Source organism: Nannospalax galili, unplaced genomic scaffold (genome assembly GCF_000622305.1).
Source record: "Nannospalax galili isolate Female #2095 unplaced genomic scaffold, S.galili_v1.0 scaffold682, whole genome shotgun sequence".
NCBI classification, from domain to species: Eukaryota; Metazoa; Chordata; class Mammalia; order Rodentia; family Spalacidae; genus Nannospalax; species Nannospalax galili.
In genome coordinates, this window is record NW_008348076.1 from 424,970 (window position 1) to 445,817 (window position 20,848).

General features: G+C 41.2%; 1 protein-coding gene across 3 annotated transcripts in view; it reads left to right on the forward strand.

The window, feature by feature from the left end:
- Window positions 1-20,848, forward strand: part of Kiaa1841 (KIAA1841 ortholog) — a 75,801-nt gene that overhangs the window by 47,407 nt on the left and 7,546 nt on the right. For all 3 annotated transcript variants that reach the window (XM_008844479.3, XM_008844480.3, XM_017800966.2), the window contains 8 exons: window positions 846-991; window positions 7,377-7,476; window positions 9,537-9,569; window positions 11,730-11,829; window positions 14,204-14,295; window positions 16,218-16,246; window positions 16,326-16,399; window positions 17,466-17,554. In XM_008844479.3, coding sequence (XP_008842701.1) covers window positions 846-991; window positions 7,377-7,476; window positions 9,537-9,569; window positions 11,730-11,829; window positions 14,204-14,295; window positions 16,218-16,246; window positions 16,326-16,399; window positions 17,466-17,554 — 663 coding nt within the window. The remainder of the gene's footprint in view (window positions 1-845; window positions 992-7,376; window positions 7,477-9,536; window positions 9,570-11,729; window positions 11,830-14,203; window positions 14,296-16,217; window positions 16,247-16,325; window positions 16,400-17,465; window positions 17,555-20,848) is intronic.

The following is a 20,848-nucleotide window of genomic DNA, read 5'->3' on the forward strand; positions in this document are numbered from 1 at the left end:
ACTGAGGGGTTGCTGAGGTGTATGTATGACCTGAGGGTATGCACACTGGAAAACCTTTACTCAGTATGAGTCTGCCTTCTCTTCCTAGCCTTCCCCAGATTGAATACTTTAGCCCTCCCCAAATCCAGGAGGCCATGTGTGATTAGGACCAAATTACATACAGTTGTCTGGGAAGAGGATGACAACACACCTTTAATCTTACCAGTACATGTAAGACAGAGGCTGGTGGATTTCTGTGAGTTCAAGGCCAGTCCAATCTGCATAGCAAGTTCCAGACCAGGCAGGGCTACACAGTGAGACCCCTATCTCTAAAAATTTTTAATTTTTCTTTATTCTTAAGAATTTCATACAGATATACAATAAAATAGGATCATATCTACCCCTTGTTTCTTCCCTCCAACTTCACCATATGTCTCCCAATATGTGCTCCTCCCAAGTCACCTTTTTTTAGTAAGTCAAGTTAGTGCTGCCCATATGTATGGATGGGTAGGGAGCCATCCTCTGGAGCATAGGAATCCTACCAGAAGCCACATCCTCCCCCAGCAACTATCAACTACACATTGCTCCACAATAAGGGGAAGAGCCTGGAGATCATCCACCCCATCTATGTCAGGATTTTGACTGACTTGATCTTGTACAGGTAAGCACATCTGCTGTAAGTTCATGAGTGTGACGGCCATGCCATGTCCAGAAGACAGCGTGTCACAGCCCCCTCCTTGTCCTCTGTCTCTTCCTCTGTTGGGATAGGGCTGATAGGCATCCTGTTTAGTGGGGAGCACTCAGTTTCTTAAAATACTGTTTTTATAATGACCTACATCTAACTTAGTGTCTCTTACATTTGGCAGGGCTGTAAAGTGATAGACCACATGGTTATTCTTCATGATCAAGGTGAAGGTGAGGATTTGCTGTCTGGTCCAACTACTAGAATACTGACTGATCTGCATAGGCACAAAGATGTTATTGTTGTGCCTTTTTCTAAAGATACAGTTAGGTGAGCAAAAACAACACTATTTTGCAGCTTAATAAGGTGTTTCCATTTCATGATCTACTCCCTAGTGTTTCCCCAAATCAGTAATGTTAAATACATCAGCAGTTAAATAGTTATTATTGCAGAATGTTGAAGGGTTAGGGATATCACTCTGGGTATCCCTAAGTGAAGGGCAGAGCACTTGCTTTGCATGTGCAAGGACCTAGTTTGATCCCAGCACTACAGAGAGAAGAAGGTAGGAGGAATAGCTTAAATGCAATTATGTTGTTTATAGTAAAGTAAACAATTTCACTTAACAGATAAAGCAGAAATATTGCTGGGCATGGTGGCGCACGCCTTTAATCCCAGCACTCGGAAGGCAGAGGCAGGTGGATCTCTGTGAGTTCAAGGCCAGCCTGGTCTACACAGTGAGTTCCAGGACAGCTGGGGCTACAGAGAGACCCTGTCTCAAAAAGACCAAAAAAAAGAAAAAAAAAAAAAACAAACAGAAATATTGAGGGTCCAAGGGGAGGAAAAACTAAGAGTCTTAATAACAAAAAAGGTTGGGATCCTGGACTGGAGAGATGGATCAGCAGTTAAAAGCGGTGGTTCCAATCCCAGCATCCACATGGTAGCTAACTACCATCCATAGCTCAAGTTCCGAGGCCCGCTTCTGTCCTCTGCAGGCATTGCACAACACAGATGCGTCTGCATACATACAGACAATACATTCATACACATAAAATAAAAATCAATTTTAAAAAAATCAATAAAAGGTGGGGCTGGAGAAATGGCCCAGTGCTTAACAGCACTGGCTGCTTTTGCAGAGTTCCAGGTTCGATTCCCAGCATCCACCTGGCAGCTAACAACCATTTGTAACTCCAGTTCCAGGTGATCTGTTGCCCTCTTCTGACCTCCCCGGACATTGCACGACATGGGTGCACTTACATACATGCAGACAATACACATAAAATAAAAATAATAAATATGTTTAAAAACTAAAAAATTTGGAATTCTAAAACCAGGATCTGAAGGCTCTCAACTCTTCCCCCATGTTTCTTAAGTCCCCTCACCCTCGTATCACTCTACCATCCTGGGATGAAACCTAGGTCCTCAAGCATGCTAGGAGAGCCTTCTAGCACTGAGCTGTGTCTCCAGTGCTGAGCCCTTTTAAACACTTGGTTGATACAAATAGGGGGCATAGAGTTGGTGGTTGAGATCATCTTTCCATAAGTTTGAACTTGTAAATGTCTGCGATCACTCCCTTTATTTTGTAGCTGCAGCAGGTGGTAGGCTAGAGGACTCTCTGTTGGCGATATGGTATTATATCTAAGAGACACCAAAAATTCAACCAGAAAACTCCTAGAAATGATTAACACATTCAGTAAAGTGGCACATTACAGAATTAATCTACAAAAGTCTGTAGCCCTTCTATATACCAAGCAATCAGAGAAAGAGTACGTGGAAACATTCCCTTTCACAATAGCCTCAACAACAACAAAATCTCGGAATAAACCTGACCAAAGACATTAAAGACCTCTACAATGAAAATTTTAAATCTTTAAAGAAAGAGATTGAGGAAGACATCAGAAGATGGAAGGGCCTACCATGCTCATGAATTGGAAGAATTAATATTGTGAAATGACCATCCTACCAAAAGCCATTTATAGATTCAATGCAATGCCAAGCAAAATCCCCATGACATTCTTCACAGAATTGGAAAAAGCCATCCTAAAATTCACAAAAGACCTCAGATAGCCAAAGCAACCCCGAGCACTAAGAGCAATGCTGGGGGGATTACTGTACCAGATTTTAAACTATATTACAGAGTCATAAAAGCAACATGGTACTGGCACAAAAATAGGCCCATAGATCAATGGAACAAAACTGAAGAACCAAGTATGAGTACATGCAATTTCTGCCACCTGATATTTGACAAAGGGGCCGAGAACATTCACTGGAGGAAAGACAACGTGTTCAACAAGTGGTGCTGGCAAAACTGGATCTCTACCTATAGAATGAAAGAAACTAAACCCCTATCTTTCATCTTGCACAAAAGTCAACTCCAAATGGATCAAAGACCGCAATGTGAAGCCTGAAACTCTGAAACTATTAGAAGAAAACATAGGCAATAACCTACAAGATATAGGTGTAGGAAAGGATTTTCTAAACCGGACATCAGTTGCTCAGGAAATAACGTCAAGAATCAACAGATGGGACCTCATTAAACTAAACTTCTGTACATCAAAAGAAGCAACCATGGAAGTGAAGTGAAAACCCACAGTGGGAGAAAATCTTCACCAGCTACACATCTGACAGAGGTTTAACATCTACAATATATAAAGAACTCAAAAAACAAAGAATCAAGAAAACAACTCAATTAAAAGATGGGCTAAGGAGCTGAATAGAGGGTTCTCAAAAGAAGAAATAAAGATGGCTAAAAAGCATCTTGAAAGGTGTTCAACATCGTTAGTAATTAGAGAAATGCAAATTAAAACCACTTTAAGATTTCATTTTACCCCAGTCAGACTGGCTGAGATCAAGAGAACAAATGATACCAAATATTGGAGAGGATGTGGGGAAAGGGGAACACTCATTCACTGCTGGTGGGACTGCAAACTTGTGCAACCCTTATGGAAAGCAGTGTGGAAAACCCTTAAAAAACTAAAAATGAACACATCATTTGACTTGGTTATACCACTCCTTGGCATATACCCAAAGAACTCATTCCTATTGCAGAGACACTTGTACATCCATGTTTGTTGCTGCTCTTTTCACAATAGCTAAGAGATGGAAGCAACCTAAGTTTCCCTCAACTGACGAGTGGATAAGGAAAATGTGGTGCATTTATATGATGGAGTTCTACTCAGAAGTAAAGAAAGATGAAATCATGAAATTTGCAGATAAATAGATGGAACTAAAAACTGTTATACTAAGTGAAGTAACACAGTCTCAGAAAAACAAACGACATATGTTCTCCCTCATATGTGGATCCTAGGATCAGACTTTGATAAATAAGTATGCAAACAGACATAACTGCAGGAACCAGGACAAGAGTAAGGAAACAGTGAGGTAAAGGAAAAGAAAGAAGCTGAGAGAGAAGAACAGTAGGAAACAGGTGTTAATAAGGGAGATATGGATAAAAATGGGGTTATTTAAATGGGAGGGTAGAGGGAGGGTTATACAAAGAATCTTGGGGATAAAGGGAAAGAAGGAACTCCAGAGAGGTGGGACCATAGAAGGGTATTATCAAGGGAAAAATGGGGAAACCATGGAAGAAGGGTTAGACAGTGAAAGAAATGAATAATGCCTATTTAGTTTTAAAAAACCAGAGGGAACCATATTAGTCCAACACGCTACTGACAAATTATACATACATTATCTCTATATGAGTCCATGTGTATAGCTGAATGCTACGTAACAAGAAACAGTGCCAGACAGGAGATACCTTCCTTTGAGTTGTTGGCCAGGGTAGTCCAAGAGACTCCCAAAATTACTCAGTCTATTGCTACAGCCCTTGATGGCCTCCTAGAACTTGAAGGTAAGTCCCTATTGCCAAAGACAGAACATACATCAGACACAAGATTTGGAGAAATAGAGCTGCAACTTCTCTGGAAGCCACTTCCCCTGAAGGTGAGCTCTCAGAGCTTTGGAGAACGCTATGAAAGTGCCAAGGGAAAACATCAACGGATGATCCAGCATCAGCTTCAATACGAAATAACCACATCAATGGCCAGCACAGCATACTCCATTGGTGCAGTAGTAGCACTTTTATCTTGGGAGCAATCAACAGCTACCTAATTTGACTAAAAGCCCACTCAAAGGGAGGAAACTCAAGTGTGGTACTGTAACATAACCTAATACACATGGCCGGAGTGTTCATAGTTCTTAGAGAAAACCCCAAAACTCTCACATTGCTAAACTAATGTGATTTCTTACTATGTGCTAAGTATGTATCCTTATATTTACAGACAAATATCCCAGTCACCACTCATCAAAGAATCTCATTTTGCAGCAGTCAGAGACTAATACCAAGTACCACACTGGTCATACGTCCGCATTGTCTATGAATTGCCTAGGCCTAAGGGACACATCTGCAATGCAGTCTCTACACCTAAGGCTCATGGAACATAGAACAGTTTTAAAGAAGAGGACACTCATGAATCAGTTCTCAATAATGAAGCTCCCTCATGCAACAAAGGGTCAGGAACACAAAAGGTCACAAATGGCCAAAGTGTAGAGATCAAGAGACTGCTAAATAATGGTCCTCGGACAGGACCCCTTTATTAAATTTCATCCACCCAAGGCTCAGGGAGTGTTGTAGAGGAGGGGGCAGAAAGAGTGTAAGAGTCAGGGAGGATGTGCATGACCATATAGAAACAGAGCCCTACAAGCTCCTGGGAACCTGCTCATAGGATTCTATGGCATAGGTGTCAGCATACATAAGTTCCATGCAAACTCAGGCAGACAGTGACTCAGCATAGAACTGAGAAAATGAAAGGCAGGCCCCAATCTTATCTAAAGGAATGTTGGCAACTGATTGCTGCTGCAACTGAAGAAGAGCTGATCTTCCTTAAACAAGGGACTCTAGATAGACTGACTAGATTTTGCAGATGGACTTATACTGGGGAACGGCTGGGGCACTGACAACACGGTGGTAATAGGGATGACAGAGTATATGGGCTTCGGTGGGGGTGGCTATGGGAGGGTATCCATGGAGAGAGTGGGTATAAAGATGATTAAGATTGTTTGAGATGTTCTGAATGAAATACAAAAAAAATCAATAAAAATAAATAAGTAAAAATAAAAGAGGCTGTTGTCAAAGCAGTACCAATCAGCAGCCTTTTTACTACTACCACCTGGTAGGTAACCATGTTTCTAGTCTAAGGGTGTGCTTTGTGTATGATGACTTGCTAGAGAAATTACTAGACAAATTTTAAAATATAAACATTGGGGCTGGAGAGATGGCTCAGTGGTAAGAGCACTGGCTGCTCTTAGCAGAAGAGCCAGGTTCGAGTCCCAGCACCCACATGGTGAATAACAACCATCTGTAACTCCAGTAGCAGGGAATCTGATGCCTGTTAAGGTTTAGATAGCCCCGCCCCCTCACCAACAGGGTCTCAAGGACATCTCAAGCTCCTGAGAAAAGGGAAGGGAGCTGATAAGCACCTTGGTCTTTGAAGTCAAGAGAAGCAGACTTTTCTGCACTGTTTGGCCAACACAGCAGACTTCCCCTTTGATTTCTAAAGAGAACAGGTTTTAACAGTCCCGCTCTCCCACTATCCACCCCCCTGCCCCTCTCCCCCACCCAACTTAAAAAAAAAAATACATCTTCCCACCTTCTGCAGGAAGCAGAAGCCTCCCCCTTAAAAAGATCCCAGCTCACAACCCGGGGCAGACATTTTACCTCCCGGGAAGGGAATCTGTCCCATGTGCTCCTTTGCTTGTAAACTCTTTTCTCCTGATCATCCCTATTCATCATATAGCTACTTTTTATCTGTCAATGCCCTCTTCTGACATCCACGAGCATTGCACAACATGAGCACATTTACATACATGCAGGCAATACATTTGTACACAAAATACTAAAATGTAAATATTAAGGTGAGGTTTGTTTTTTTTTTTTTTTTTTTTTTTTTTTTTTTTTTTTATTTTTTTTTTTTTGTTTTTTTTGAAAAAGGGCCCCCCTGTACCCCCAGTTTCCCGGAACCTCATTGTGTAGCCCAGGCTGCCTTGGACCCCACAGAGCCCCCCCTGCCTCTGCCTCCTGAGTGCTGGGATTAAAGGCATGCCCGGCCCCTAAGGTGACTTTCTTATAGTTAAGAACTGACTTCCTGTTTTGTAGTGATATGAATCAATGGCAGCCGGTTGCAGGGATTAGTAAAAACAGGGATCCGTACATGTTACAGTGTACATTTGCTTTTGTGTTACATTTTTTTTTCTTTTTCTTTTTTTTTTTTTTTTTAAGACAAGCTCTCCCTGTAACCCCAGCTAGCCTGGGACTCCCACTCTGGACCAGGCTGGCCTCAGTCTCACAGAGATCCACCTGCCTCTTCCTCTTGAGTGCTGGGATCAACAGCATGCATCTGGCTAAATATTTACAATAAGAAAGTCATTTAAAAATGTTTAATTGGGGGCTGGAGAGATGGCTCAGCGGTTAAGAGTATTCAGTGCTCTTACAGAGGACCCGGGTTCGATTCCCAGCACCCACATGGCAGCTATGAACCATCCTTAACTCCAGTTCCAGGGGAATCCAAAGCCCTCTTCTGACCTCTGCTGCATTGCATGACACGGGTGCACTCACATACATGCAGACAATACTACTCATACACGTAAAATAAAAATAATAAAATATTTTTAAAAGTGTTTAATGGAATATTTCTCCATAAAAATGTCTTTTTATTTCAAGTGATCCTGGGGCTGGCTCATGTGATGAAAAGGGCCTGGAATGTGATGTTTTATTGGAACCAAATACACCATGGGGCCCCAAAACTGGGGAGCTCAATGCTGTGAGTAACTTTTTGTGGCATTTTTCATCTTTACAGGAATCTAGTCAGTTGAAATTGAAATTGAACTGATTACCTGATCATAGTGTAATGTTGTGCTGAGTCAGTAAAACTAGCAGTGATAGAACACATTCTTTGACTTCAATCAATTAATAACATAAAAATTTAGGAAAAGCATTATTTTCAGGAATTCTGTGGGCAAATAAATTGAGAAATGAAGGTACTATGAATGCATATTTGTTCCCACCTTTTTCTGTAAATATTTTGGTATAAACTTCTTTTAGAAATGTGGTTAAGTTTTTTTAAAGTTTCAAAATTAAAATTTTTAAGTGATCAAAATACCTTTGATTCCTTTTGATTCTATTGACTTTTGTTACTAAAGCTCAGAGAAATCCGTCTGCTATTAACTTCCTGCCCTCGTTGGTTATGGTAGAGTTTACATGAGGAAATTAGAAAATTGAGAAAGCTATAAATACTAGATTATGTATTTATTAATTACATATAAAATATTTAATTATACGGTTCCTTAATTTACAATAAATACAAATATTAAGATGTTATTAAAATAGTTGAAAAACTAACTAAAATTGTATTACCTTTACATGTAATGTACTTGTCCTTTGGAAATGATCCTAGAAAGTAATGATTCTCTGCCCCCCCCCCCCGCAATGCTGGGAGTCAAAAGCCTAGTGCATGCAGACAAGTGTTCTTCCATTGAACATCACCAGCCCTTTTTCTTTTTGCTAAATATCCACATCAACCTCTCTACAAGGAGTTTCATCTTATTTGCTTTGTTTTGTTTGATATAGAGTCTTGGTATGAGGTCCAGGCTGGCCTTGAACTTATGGTCCTCCTGGGTAGATTTTATTTTACTTCTTCAATTTCATTGATTGTTGTGGATCTGTGTAAAATGTTTATATCTTTTTTTTAATTTTTATTTTATTAATTCTTTTAGGTTAGCATATAAAGTAGTTTTCGTCGTGGTGTCTTCAGGCATGCATGTCATTATACTTTGTTCTTGCTCATGCCCTCTCTGCCCTCTAGCTGTTCCCTTCTTTTCCTAGTTTCCCTTCTGCTTTCTTATAATATGTATTTCATTACCCTCTCTTTTTTCCACCCCCCTTGAGATCTGTTCCTACCCCCTAATGATGTCCTTTCCAGTTTTGTGACCTACACACACCCATACACACACCCATACACACACACACACACACAGTTTGAAATTTGTATTTTGCATATGAGAGAAAACATGCAGTGTTTGCCTGAGTCTGCTTAATGATTCACAGTTCCATCTATTTTCCTGCAAATGTCATAATTTCATTTTTCTTACAGCTATATAAATTCTTTTGTGTATATGTGCCATATTCATTAACTTATTGATGGACATCTAATCTGGATCCATTTCCTGGTATTACGAATAGTGCAGCAATAAACATGAATATGCAAATATCCCTGTGATATGTTGGTGGTTAGAGTCCTTTGGGTATATACAGAGTGTACACAAGAGTGGGTCTTATGGTAGTTTTCTTTTTTTCATATTTTATTATTTTTATTTTATGTGTATGAACGTATTGCCTACATGTATGTTAGTGCACCCATGTCATGCAATGCCTGCAGAGGTCAGAAGAAGGCATCGGATTCCCCTGGAACTGGAGTTGTAGTCAATTGTTAGCTTCCATGTGGTTGCTGGGAATCGAACCTAGGTCCTCTGCAAGAATAGCCAGTGCTCTTAACCTCAGCTGTCTTTCCTGCCTGGTAGTTTTATTTTTCCTTGTCGAGGAATTTCCATAGTGGCTGTACAGGTTTACATTCCTATCAGTAATAAGGAATTCTCCCTCTACCTCCTTACCAGCATTTGTTGGCATTTGTTTTCTTAATGATAGCCATTCTAGCCAGGAGATTTGAAAGGCTGGTGCAGTAGACTAATAAATCGTTTTCAGCCTGAGTTTTAAACCATTTAAACTTGAAACCATACTTACAGCTTGTTTAGCTGTACAGTGTCCATGTGAAAATAAGGCCCCAATAGTGCAAGTTTATTAATCTGGTCTTCCTCTACCCTCCAGTTCTTGTCCCTGAAAAACTGGACTCTTCAGCTGGTAAGTGAGCAGCTGTATTCAGTGTTGTGGACTTCTTGCTTCCTGTATTGAAGCTTAGTTTGATAAAAATCTTAGAGTCTTATTTTGCATATTTTAGTTAAATATGTATCTTTTTCAGCTTTTCTAATTTTTTACTTATTTAGAAAATGTCATAGATTTCTTTAAGAAAGACATAATCTGATGCAGTGACTTACGCGTATAGTCCCACCATTTGGGAGGCTGAGACAGGATTCTAGTTAAAAAACTTGTTTTTCAAATTTGTGTGTGTGTGTGTGTGTGTGTATGTGTGTGTGTGTGTGTGTGTGCCCCAATTTTTATGAGTTGGATGGTCTGCCTACTTGAATGAAAGTGCACCTGTGTTAGGCTGTGCCTCCAGAGGCCAGAAGAGGGTGTCAGATCCTTGGAGCTAGAGTTATAGTTGTGAGCTACTCAACCTGGGTGCTGGGGAGCAAACTCTGGTCTTCTGCAGGAACAGCAAGTGCTCTCAATGGCTGAGCCAGCTTTCTAGCCCCGGGTTAAAACACTTTTTGTTTTTTTGTTGTTTTGGCTTGGTTTTTTATGAGACAGGGTCAGCTGGGCCTGGAACTTGCTATTGTAGACCAAGCTGGCCCAGATCTCACAGAGATCACCTGCCTCTGCCTCCCAAGTGCTGGGATTAAAGGCAGACACCACCATGCCCAGCATTAAAAGATTTTAAAGTCGCGTTTTTTGTGTATTTTTTTAATCTTATTTAAAATTTTTTTTTATTTAATAACCACATTAGAAGAAGCATTTCATTACAACTTTAACATATTCAATAACAATTTCCAGAGCAAGAGCAAGGATACATCTCTTTCAAAAGTGGCTATAGCCGGGCATGGTGACACACGCTTTAATCCCAGCACTTGGGAGGCAGGGTCAGGTGGACAGGAAAGGTGCTGACACCAGGACACCAAAGGCTGTGCAGCCCAGGGAAACAAAGGGAGGTGGAGAGCGGGACCAGGCCCAGAGGGCTCCGGGGACCAAGAAAGATGCTGCCACCAGGACACCTGGAGTCTGTGCAGTCCAGGGAAATAAAGGGAGGTCTATTTTATTATTTTTATTTTATGTGTATGTGTGTATTGTCTGCATGTAGGTAAGTGCACCTGTGTTGTGCAATGCCCACGGAGGACAGAAGAAGCCATTGAATCCCCTGGAACTGGACAGTTGTTAGCTGTCATGTGGGTGCTGGGATTCGAACCTGGATCTTCTGCAGGAACAACCAGTGTTCTTAACCACTGAGCCATCTCTCCAGCCCCTGAAGTCACTTTTAAATCACATTTAGGGGCTGGCAAATGGCTCAGTGAGTAAAGGTATTTGCTGGCAAGGCTAACAACCTAAATTCAATCCCTAGGACTCACGGTGGAAGAAGGGAACTGACTCTCAAGTTGTCCTCTACCCTCCACCCGTGCATCCGCACATGCTAGATAAATAATAAGTGTAATTTTAAATGTTTTAAAATCACATTCATGGCATTAAGCAAAAAAGTCTATTAAGTTCTTTTTGGGGTGTTTTTGTTTTGTGGATTTTTTTTTTTTTTTTTTTTTTTTTTTTTTTTTTTTTGTTTGGTTTTTTTTTTTTTTTTTTTTTTTTTAGTCTTTTTGAGACAGGGTTTCCCTATAGCCCCAGCAGGCCTGGAACTCTGTGTAGACCAGGCTGGCCTTGAACTCACAGAGATCTGCCTGCCTCTGCCTCCTGAGTCCTGGGATTAAAGGCATGCACCATCACGCCTGGCTGTTTTGTGGATTTTTTGATGTTGGTTAAAGGTCGGTTGGTCGATTTGATTTCTCAGTTAATTTCATGTTGCCCAGGCTGGCCTCAAACTTGCAATGTAATTGAAGATGACTCCGATCTCCTAATCTTCCTGCCTCTGCCTCCCCAGTGGTGGGATTACAGATGTACGCCACTACCCCAGCTTGGTTTTTGTTTGTTTCATTGTAGTCATTTGAGACAGAATCTTCATATGTAGCACAGGCTGGCCTCAATTCACCATCCACCTGCCTCGGCCTCCCAAGTGCTGACATTACCACACCCAGCATTTTGTCAGATCTTTACTCATTCATCAAAAATCAGGTAAATGCATTTTAAAGAATTCATTAGAGATACAAGATTACGTTTGTAATAGATGTTTGTTTAATTTAGAAACAGCAGTCATTATTTTCAGAAGAAGAAGAATATACCACTGGATCTGAGGTCACTGAAGATGAAGTTGGTGATGAAGAGGAAGTGTCCAGGAAACAAAGTAATGGCTTCTTAGTTAAAATCGGCTTGCTGTTTGTGAAGGGTTATTTTCTGGAGCTTTTAAAGCAAGCATGGGTAATTAATTGGCTTTATGTCTACACGGTAGATTACAACATTGGAAAAAAGAAAAGAAAGGAAACTTCATTAAGATTCCCTAACCCGCCTAGCTTGGTGGCATATGCCTTTAATCCCAGCACTAAAGGGACAGAGGCAGACGGATCTCTGTGAGATCAGTGTCAGCCTGTCTGCATAATGAGTTCCAAACAAGCTGGGCTATAGGGAGACCCTGTCTCAAAAAACATAAGATTCCCTAACCCAGGCTGATGAGATGGTTCTGCACATAAAGGCACTTGCTGCCAAACCAATTACTAGGACCCACCAGCCTGAAAGTTGTCCTCCAAACTCCATATGTGCATGTGTGCACATGCATAGAGAGAGAGTGACAGACAAGAGACAGAGAGAAAATAAACTGTGATGCACTATATGTATTGTTCTTACTCTTAAAAACAAACAAACAAACAAAAAAAGAGGTTGGAGAGATGGCTCAGCAGTTAAAAGTGCTTGTTGTTCTTGCAGAGGACCCCAAGTTTGGTTCCCAGCACCCATATAAAGCAGCTCACAACTACCTGCAACTCAGCTTCAGGGGATGTGACTTATTCTTCTGACCTCCATGGGTACCCCCATTCATGTGGCATACACACACATACACACACACACACACACACTCACATGTAAACAAAAACTAAAAAAAAATTTACCTCATCCAAGCTAGACATGGTGGTATGGTGGTATATGCCTGTACTCGCAGCACTGTGGAGGTGGCGACAGAAAAATCAGCAGTTCAAAGTCATCAGCTTCATAGTGAGTTGAAGGCCAGCCTAGACTACATGAGACCCTGTCTGAAAAAGAAAAAGATTCTCTAGTCCTGGCACCAAAACAATATCCATAAAGTACATTGTTTGGGGCAAGGGAGTTAGCTAAGTTAGTAAAGTACTGCACAAGTATGAGGACCTGAGTTTGGATTCCAGCACCCATGTGCCTGTGGTCCTCACACTGGGGAGGATGGGATAGGAAGATCCCTGGGGCTTAATGACCTACTGATCTAGCTAATTCAGTTATCTCCAGGTTCAGTAAGAGATCGTGTCTCAATGAAATGGATAGCAATAGAGCAAGATGCCACATGTCCACCTCTGGCCTCCACCTGCATTCATGCAATGTACTGGCGCACAACATGTGCACACACAGTACCTTGTATTGAAAAAAAAGTTTCTTTTTGGTCTTTTTGAGACAAGGTCTCCCTGTAGCCCCAGCTGTCCTGGAACTCACTATGTAGACCAGCAGGCTGACCTTGAACTCACAGAGATCTGCCTGTCTCTGCCTCCTGAGTGTAGGGACTAAAGGCATGTGCCATCATGCCCTGCAATATTATGTTTCTTTAGCAGAACGATTATAGTAGGTTCTCCCCTGTGGCCTGTGACCTGTCTAGCCACAGGTTCTTGACCCTGATAACAGTGTCAGGTGTGGATGCCCTATTGTGAAATGGGCCTTGAATCTAATTAGAGGGTGCTTGGTTACTCTCGTAATATTTGTGCCAATATTTCACCACTGGGCATATTTTGCCAAACTAGTTATTATAGATCACAGGATTCACAGCTGGGTAAGGCTGATGATTCCCTTTCTCTGTCAACATGCATAGCACCTCTAGTACTGTGAAAAAATTATAATGATACCACAAACTTATGGAGGTTATATACAAAGACTTTTAGGAAACAGCTGTCCAGTATGTTACTTCTACCTCTGTACATTGTTTTTAGAGAAATATCTCTGTTTCTCCCCATCTCCATTTTCCATTGTCAACTGGGATAGATTGAGAATTTTGACTCCAGAATGGTGCAGTGCAGAATATAACTGGTCCCATCCCCACTTCTTCCCAAGGTTACCCTTGTCCTGCCTCCTTCCTGAGCAAAATTCACTTTAAAGATTTTGCTCTGTGCCTGCCCCCATTTTCACATTGCATTTTTTTCTAGATGATAATGATTTTTAAAATAGAAATCTTGGATTTAAAGGATGATTCCACTGTCAAATTAGATTAAGAAAAAGAGTGTTTTCCCCAACATTTTAAGTTAGCGTACAAAGTAATGGGTTTCATTATGCTCTTACTCCCCCGCCCCAATTTTTGCCAAGTATGAAGATGAAAGGTGATGAAAACAGACCCCTATAAAGTAGCTTCCTTTTGACTTCTTCCTGTTTTTGAGTTTTGTCCAGATATCTTTGGTCAATTTTTTAATAGTGTTGTTACTTTTGGAATGTGTCCATTATTTAGAAGTAACTGGAGAGGTATGAGCCTTCTCACAATAATGTTCTTCCATTATCAGGGAAAAGAGAGAAACCAAAGAAGTTCTCTAAGCAACCCAAAAAGCAGTTGTCTTCGCCCTGTGCTCAAAAGAAAGAGAAGGCATTGGAGAAGGTAACTGAGTTCTGTCTTGTACTTTTAAAGTTCACATAGGAAATAAACAAGCACTGGTAGCCAAGAAAAGTCCAAAATAGAGAATGAATAACAGTGGAATTAGACCAAGGCTGAAGAGCTTAGGATACATTACCTGTTGGAAAAAGGAAGGTGCAGAGCAATGTGTAATGGCATAGCCTACTACCACTCATGTAAAGTGGGTGGGGATACGTAAGAATTTCCTCTTAGCTGGGGTGGTGGCGCATGCCTTTAGTCCCAGCACTTGGGAGGCAGAGGCAAGCGGGTCTTTGTGAGTTCAAGGCCAGTCTGGTCTACATAGTAAGTTCCAGGACAGCTGGGGTTACAGGGGAGCCCTTTCTCAAAAAAACCAAAAAAAAAAAAAAAAGAGAGAAAAAGAATTTCCTCTTTTTTGCATAAACCATCTTTGGAAAGCTATAAGATCAATTCTCCTGAAGATTTCTCCTGAATGTGTAAGGGACATTTTTTTTTTTTTTCACAGCTTCTCCCTCTAGCCCCAGCTGGCCTGGAACTCACTATGTAGACCAGACTGGCCTAGTGAACTCACAGAGATCTGCCTGACTCTGCCTCCCGAGTGCTGGGATTAAAGGCATACGCCACTACTCCTGGTGGGACTTTTTTTTTAGTATTTTATTTATTACCTTTATTTTATGTGTGCGAGTGTATTGCCTGTATGTATGTGAGCGCACCGTGACTTGGAGGTCAAAAGAGGGCTTCAGATTCCCCTAGAACTGGAGTTAAGGACAGTTCGTAGCCACCATATGGGTGCTGGGAATCGAACCCAGGTCCTCTGCAAGAGCAGTCATTGCTCTTAACCTATGAGCCATCTCTCCAGCCCCAGGAACCTCTTTTTTAAAAGTTCGTTTTTATTTTATGTGTATGAATGTTTTGCCTGCGTGTATGTAAGTACACCAGATGCATGCAGTGCCCATGGAGGCCGAATAAGGGTGTGGGATCCTGGAACTGTAGTTACAGGTACATCTGTGTTAGCCACCATGTGGATGCTAGGATCCAAACCTGGGTCCTCTGGAAGAGGAGGGCAGTGCTTTAAACTGCTGGGCCATTGCTCTAGCCCCTGTAAGGGACTTCTGAGGTGCTTTTCATTATATGTATATTTAACTTTTGGGATTTTAACCAATTGTATGTATTAGCAAAAAGTAAATAGACTTAAAATTGAAGTAAATTATATTTTATGACCTTTAAAAATAGTTTTTATTTCCCTGGGCCATTGAAGGAAGAGATACAATTCCATACAGGACTGAAAGAACAGTCATAGCATCAATTGGCTAAGAGAGACCATCATGCGTTCTAGATCTGTGGAAGATGCACAGGTACACTGGACACATTGTGCCTTCATCTTATTAAAAACCATAGACACATGGGTTAATTTTTAAAGACTGTATAAGCTTAGGGTTCCGATGTCAACAGATAGAGCTGGGTTCAAAGTCTATGTCTTTTTCTCTTTGGAGAAGTTTCTTAACTTCTCTGAACCTGAGTTAATATGAAGTCATAATAGTGCCTGTCTCCAATTGTTGCTGCAAGGTTAAATAAAATAATATTCTTAAGTGGTCTTGGTGGGGCTAGAGAGATGACTTAGGGGTTAAGAGCACTGGCTGCTCTTGCAGAAAACCCAGGTTCGATTCCCAGCATTTACATGGCAGCTAACAGCCATTCATAACTTCTGTTCTAAGGGATCCAACACCCTCTTCTGGCCTCGGCAGGCATTGCACAACACAGGTGCACTTATATACATGCAGGCAATACACTCATACACATAAAATAAATAAAAAATGTTCTCGGTATAGTATCTTGTACTCAACAGAAGTAAATTCTTTTTATAGTTAACTAGAGCACTAATCAATAAATGTGTTCTAACTAGGCCTTAATGTTATCTTTTTTTTCAGTCAACTTCTAGAGATGTGTCTCCTTTTGTGTGAGTATTTCTTCCTTGATCCAACTGAAAGTCCACTGAAAGCAGCATAAGTACTTATTTTGTTCACCTTGTTCAATAGTGTGAGTGTGCAGAAGAATAAGTGGGATGCCACAAGGTCCTTGAGGTTCAACCAGGATGCACAGAGAGAAGATGGTAAGTTTTATTATCTGAGTGACATACACATTGGATACAGATAACAATGTCTTTTTTAAAATTATATGTATTGAGGAGTATATGCACATGAGCTCAGGTACCCACAGAGGCCAGAAGAGAGTGTCAGATACCCTGAAGCTAGAGTTCCAGGCTGTTATCTCTCCAGCCCAAAGGATATCTTTTATTATTATTATTATTATTATTATTATTATTACTTTTATTATGTGTGTGTGAGTGTATTGCCTGCATGTGTGTAAGTACACCTTTGTTGTGCAATGCCGGCAGAGGTCAGAAGAGGGTGTCACATCCCCTGGAACTGAAGTTATGGATGATTATTAGCCACCATGTAGGTGGGAATCGGGCCTGGGTTCTCTGTAAGAACAGCCAGTACTCTTAACTGCTGAGCTATCTCTCCAGCCCCCAAAGCATGTCTTTTGTGAAGTGTGCTGAATAGTTTAAAAGGTTCCATCTAGATTAAGGCCCAAAATTTGCACATTTTCTTAGGCACCAATCAGAGTTTCATGCATGTGACAGTCCAGTAGGTCATGTATTGTTTCTATATCTGCAACTTTGAGATCTCTCAGACTAATTTTTGCATAGTACTTTTACCATAAGAATAACTAAATATGGGGGCTTGCAGAAATAGCTCAGTGGTTAAAAGCATTGGCTGCTCTTGCAGAGGACCCAGGTTTGGGTCCCAGCATCCACATGGTGGCTAACAGTTCATAACTCCATTCCTTGAAATCCTATGCCCTCTTCTGGCCTCCACAGGCATTGCACACATTTGGTGCACTTATACATGCAGCAAAACACTCATACACATAAAACAATGTCGTGCAGTGCATGCAGAAGACAGAAGAGAACATTGAATCACCTGGAACTGGAGTTACAGATGGTTGTTAGCTGCCGCGTAGATGCTGGGATTCAAACCTGGGTCTTCTGCAAGAGCAGCCAGTGTTGCTAACTGCTGAGCCATCTCTCCAGTCTAAAATATTTTTAAATTTTTAAATGAATAAAAGTTACGGTGTTATTCTCATGAAAAGCATTCTTCTATTTTTACCCTCAGATCAGCGGCGGATGTCTGAAATTACAGGACATTTAATAAAAATGAGATTGGGTGATCTGGACCGAGTCAAGTCAAAGGAAGCAAAAGAAGTAAGAATTATTTACCACTGTGCTATACTTTCATATGATTTTTCTTCTTTTTTTTATTTTATTTACTTGGTTTTGTTTTGTTTGAGACAGGATCTCCCTATAGCTCCAGCTGGCCTGGAACTTGCTGTGTAGACCAGGCTGGCCTTGATCTCAGAGATCCACCTTCCTCTGCCTTTGCCTGTGCCTTAATTAAAGATATGTACCATCACGGCTGGCTCCTTGGGTTTTTGTTGTTTTTGTCGTTGTCTTTTTGAAACAGGGTCTCCCTGCAGTCTCAGCTCAGGCTCACTATGTAGACCAGGCTGGCCTTGAACTCACAGAGATCTTGCTGGGACCACGCCTGGCTTCTTGTTTCATTTTTAACATGAAGATTGTCAAGATGGTCTTTTTTTTTAAATCTTTTTTTGAGACAGGGTCTCCCTGTAGCCCCACCTGTCCTGGAACTCACTATGTAGACCAGGCTGGCCTTGAACTCACAGAGATCTGACTGCCTCTGCCTCAAGGCGTGTGCCACCATGCCTGGCTAAAATGGTCTTTTTTTGAGACAGGGTCTCCCTGTAGCCCCAGCTGGCCTGGAACTCACTATGTAGACTGGGCTGGCCTTGAACTCACAGAAATCAGCCTGCCTCTGCCTTCTGAGTGCTGGGATTAAAAACATGCCCCCCCCCCCCTAGTGTCAAGAATTTTTTTTTTTTTTTGGTCTTTTTGAGACAGGGTCTCCCTGTAGCCCCAGCTGTCCTGGAACTCACTATGTAGACCAGGCTGGCCTTGAACTCACAGAGATCAGCCTGCCTCTGCCTCCTGAGTGCTGGGATTAAAGGCGTACACCACCATGCCTGGCTTCCTCAAGATGTTTTTAAAAGAATTTTAAGGGATCATTTTAGATATTTTTATATTCTGTATCAGCCAGAATTCATGTATGTTTTCATTTTCTTTTTTTAAAAATATTTTATTTATTTTTATTTTATGTGTATGAGTGTATTGCCTGCATGTATTTGGGTGTACCCATGTCATGAAATGCTGCGGAGGTCAGAAGAGGGCATCAGATTCTCCTGGAACTGGAGTTAAGGACAGCTCATAGCCACCATGTGGGTGCTGGGAATCAAACCCAAGCCCTCTGCAAGAGGAGTCAGTGCTCTTAACCTCTGCGCTAGCTCTCCAGCCCCCACATATAAGTTTTCTGTCATTGCTCAATATCCATAGGTCCTTTGTATCACACATAGTAAAGCATATTATCTTTAAAGTGTAACATCACACCAAGAATAGGTTAGCTGTGCGTTATTGGCCAAGTGACTTTGTAAAGAAAGTGCTGATTTAGATCAGCTTTGCATGTATTGCCTAGATGTTATCTTGAAGATAAGATGTTATCTTAGCCTGGACGTGGTTACGCATACCTTTAATCCCAGCACTTGGAGGCAGAGGCAAGCGGATCTTTGTGAGTTCAAGGCCAGCCTGGTCTACATAGTGAGTTCCAGGACAGCTGGGACTACAAGGAGACCCTGTTTCAAAAAAAAAAAAAAAAAAAAAAAAAGAAAAAGATGTTATCTTGTTGAAAATCAGAACTAGAAATATCTGTGCTCCTACCAGAATCGTTGTCAGTCTTAACATTATATATTACTAGTATTTATATTATATATGCACCATAACTCTCACCCGGCTCCTTTTGTGTAAATTTTTACTTCCTTGATAGAAGTGTAGCATGCACAAGGCCCTGAGTTCAATCTCCAACACCAAAAATAAAATTAATTAATGGAAACAGAACAGGATGGGAAAGGGTAGAAGAAAAGTTCACTTACCATAAAATTTACAAAAGAAAACAAAGGAGAAAATCCTTGTGATCCTCATTTAGAAAAAATTTTCTTAGCCACAAGACCTATAAGATGGCTTGGTGGAGTAGGGCATGATGATGAGGCAGAGGCAGGCAGATCTCTGTGAGTTCAAGGCCAGCCTGGTCTACATAGTGAGTTCCAGGTCAGCTGGGGCTACAGGGAGACCCTGTTTCAGAAAGACCAAAAAAAAACCCAGATAATTAAAAGGTAAATCATGGGGCTGGAGAGCTGGCTGCTCTTGCAGAGGACCTGGGTTTGATTCCCAGCACCCACATGGTAGCTAACAACCATTCGTAACTCCAGTTCCAGGGGATTTGATGTCCTCTTCTGACCTCCTCAGGCATTGCACAGCATGGATGCACCTACCTACACATAGGCATTACACTCATACACATAAAATAAAAATAATATTTTTTTAAAAAGGCAAATCATAATAAGAAACTGTAAAATTTATCTAATAAAAGATTTATATTCAGAATATGTAAAGAACTCTCAAAACTAAATAATAAAATGACCCAATAAAAATAGGCAAGCTGGGCATGGTGGTGCATACTTTTAATCCCAGCACTTTGGAGGCAGAGGCCGGCAGATCTCTATGAGTTTGAGGCCAGCCTGGTTTACACAGTGAATTCCAGGCCAGCCAGGGCTACACAATAAGGCCCTGTCTCAAAAAACAAATAAATGAATAAAATAAATAAATAGGCAAAGGCTTAACCAAACATCTTGAGGGAAAGGGTTTAGATGAGAAACACGAAAAAGTGCATCATCATTAGTAATCACGGAAATACAGATCAAAATCTCAATGAGACACTGTTTCTAAAATGTCTGCAATCTTTGTTAAAAGTGCTGGTGAGGATGTGCAACAAATGGAACTCTCCTATATAGGTTGTAGGAGTGCAAAACACTGGCTGCTGTGAGAAAGTTTGGCAGTTTCTCACAATCTGTATGTACTTACAGTGGCTTTATTCATTATTGTGAAAACCAGAGAAAGACCCCCAGATAATGTCCTTGGTAAATGTGGCAAGAGAAAAATTCTGAGATGTATTGAATTTAAAAGGTTTGGAAAAGGGTTAGAGAGATGGCTCAGTGGTTAAGAGCACTGGCTGCTCTTGCAGAGGACCTAAGCTCAGTTCCAAGCACCCATATGGCAGCTAACTACTGTCTGTAACTCCAGTTCAGGGGATCCAAAGCCCTCTTCTGACCTCCATGGACACTGTACAATACAGGTGCAGGCAAAACACTCATAAACATAAAATAAAAATAAATAATTTTTGGTTTTTTTTTTTTTGAAACAGGGTCTCCCTATAGCCCCAGCTGGCCTGGATTCCCTATGGAGACCAGGCTAGCCTCAAACGCACAGAGATCCACCTGCCTCTGCCTCCCAAGTGCTGGGATTGAAGCCATGCACCACCACGCTCAGCCCTGTTTCTATTTCTATAAAGCTCAGTAAGCCCTTTTCTCTCAA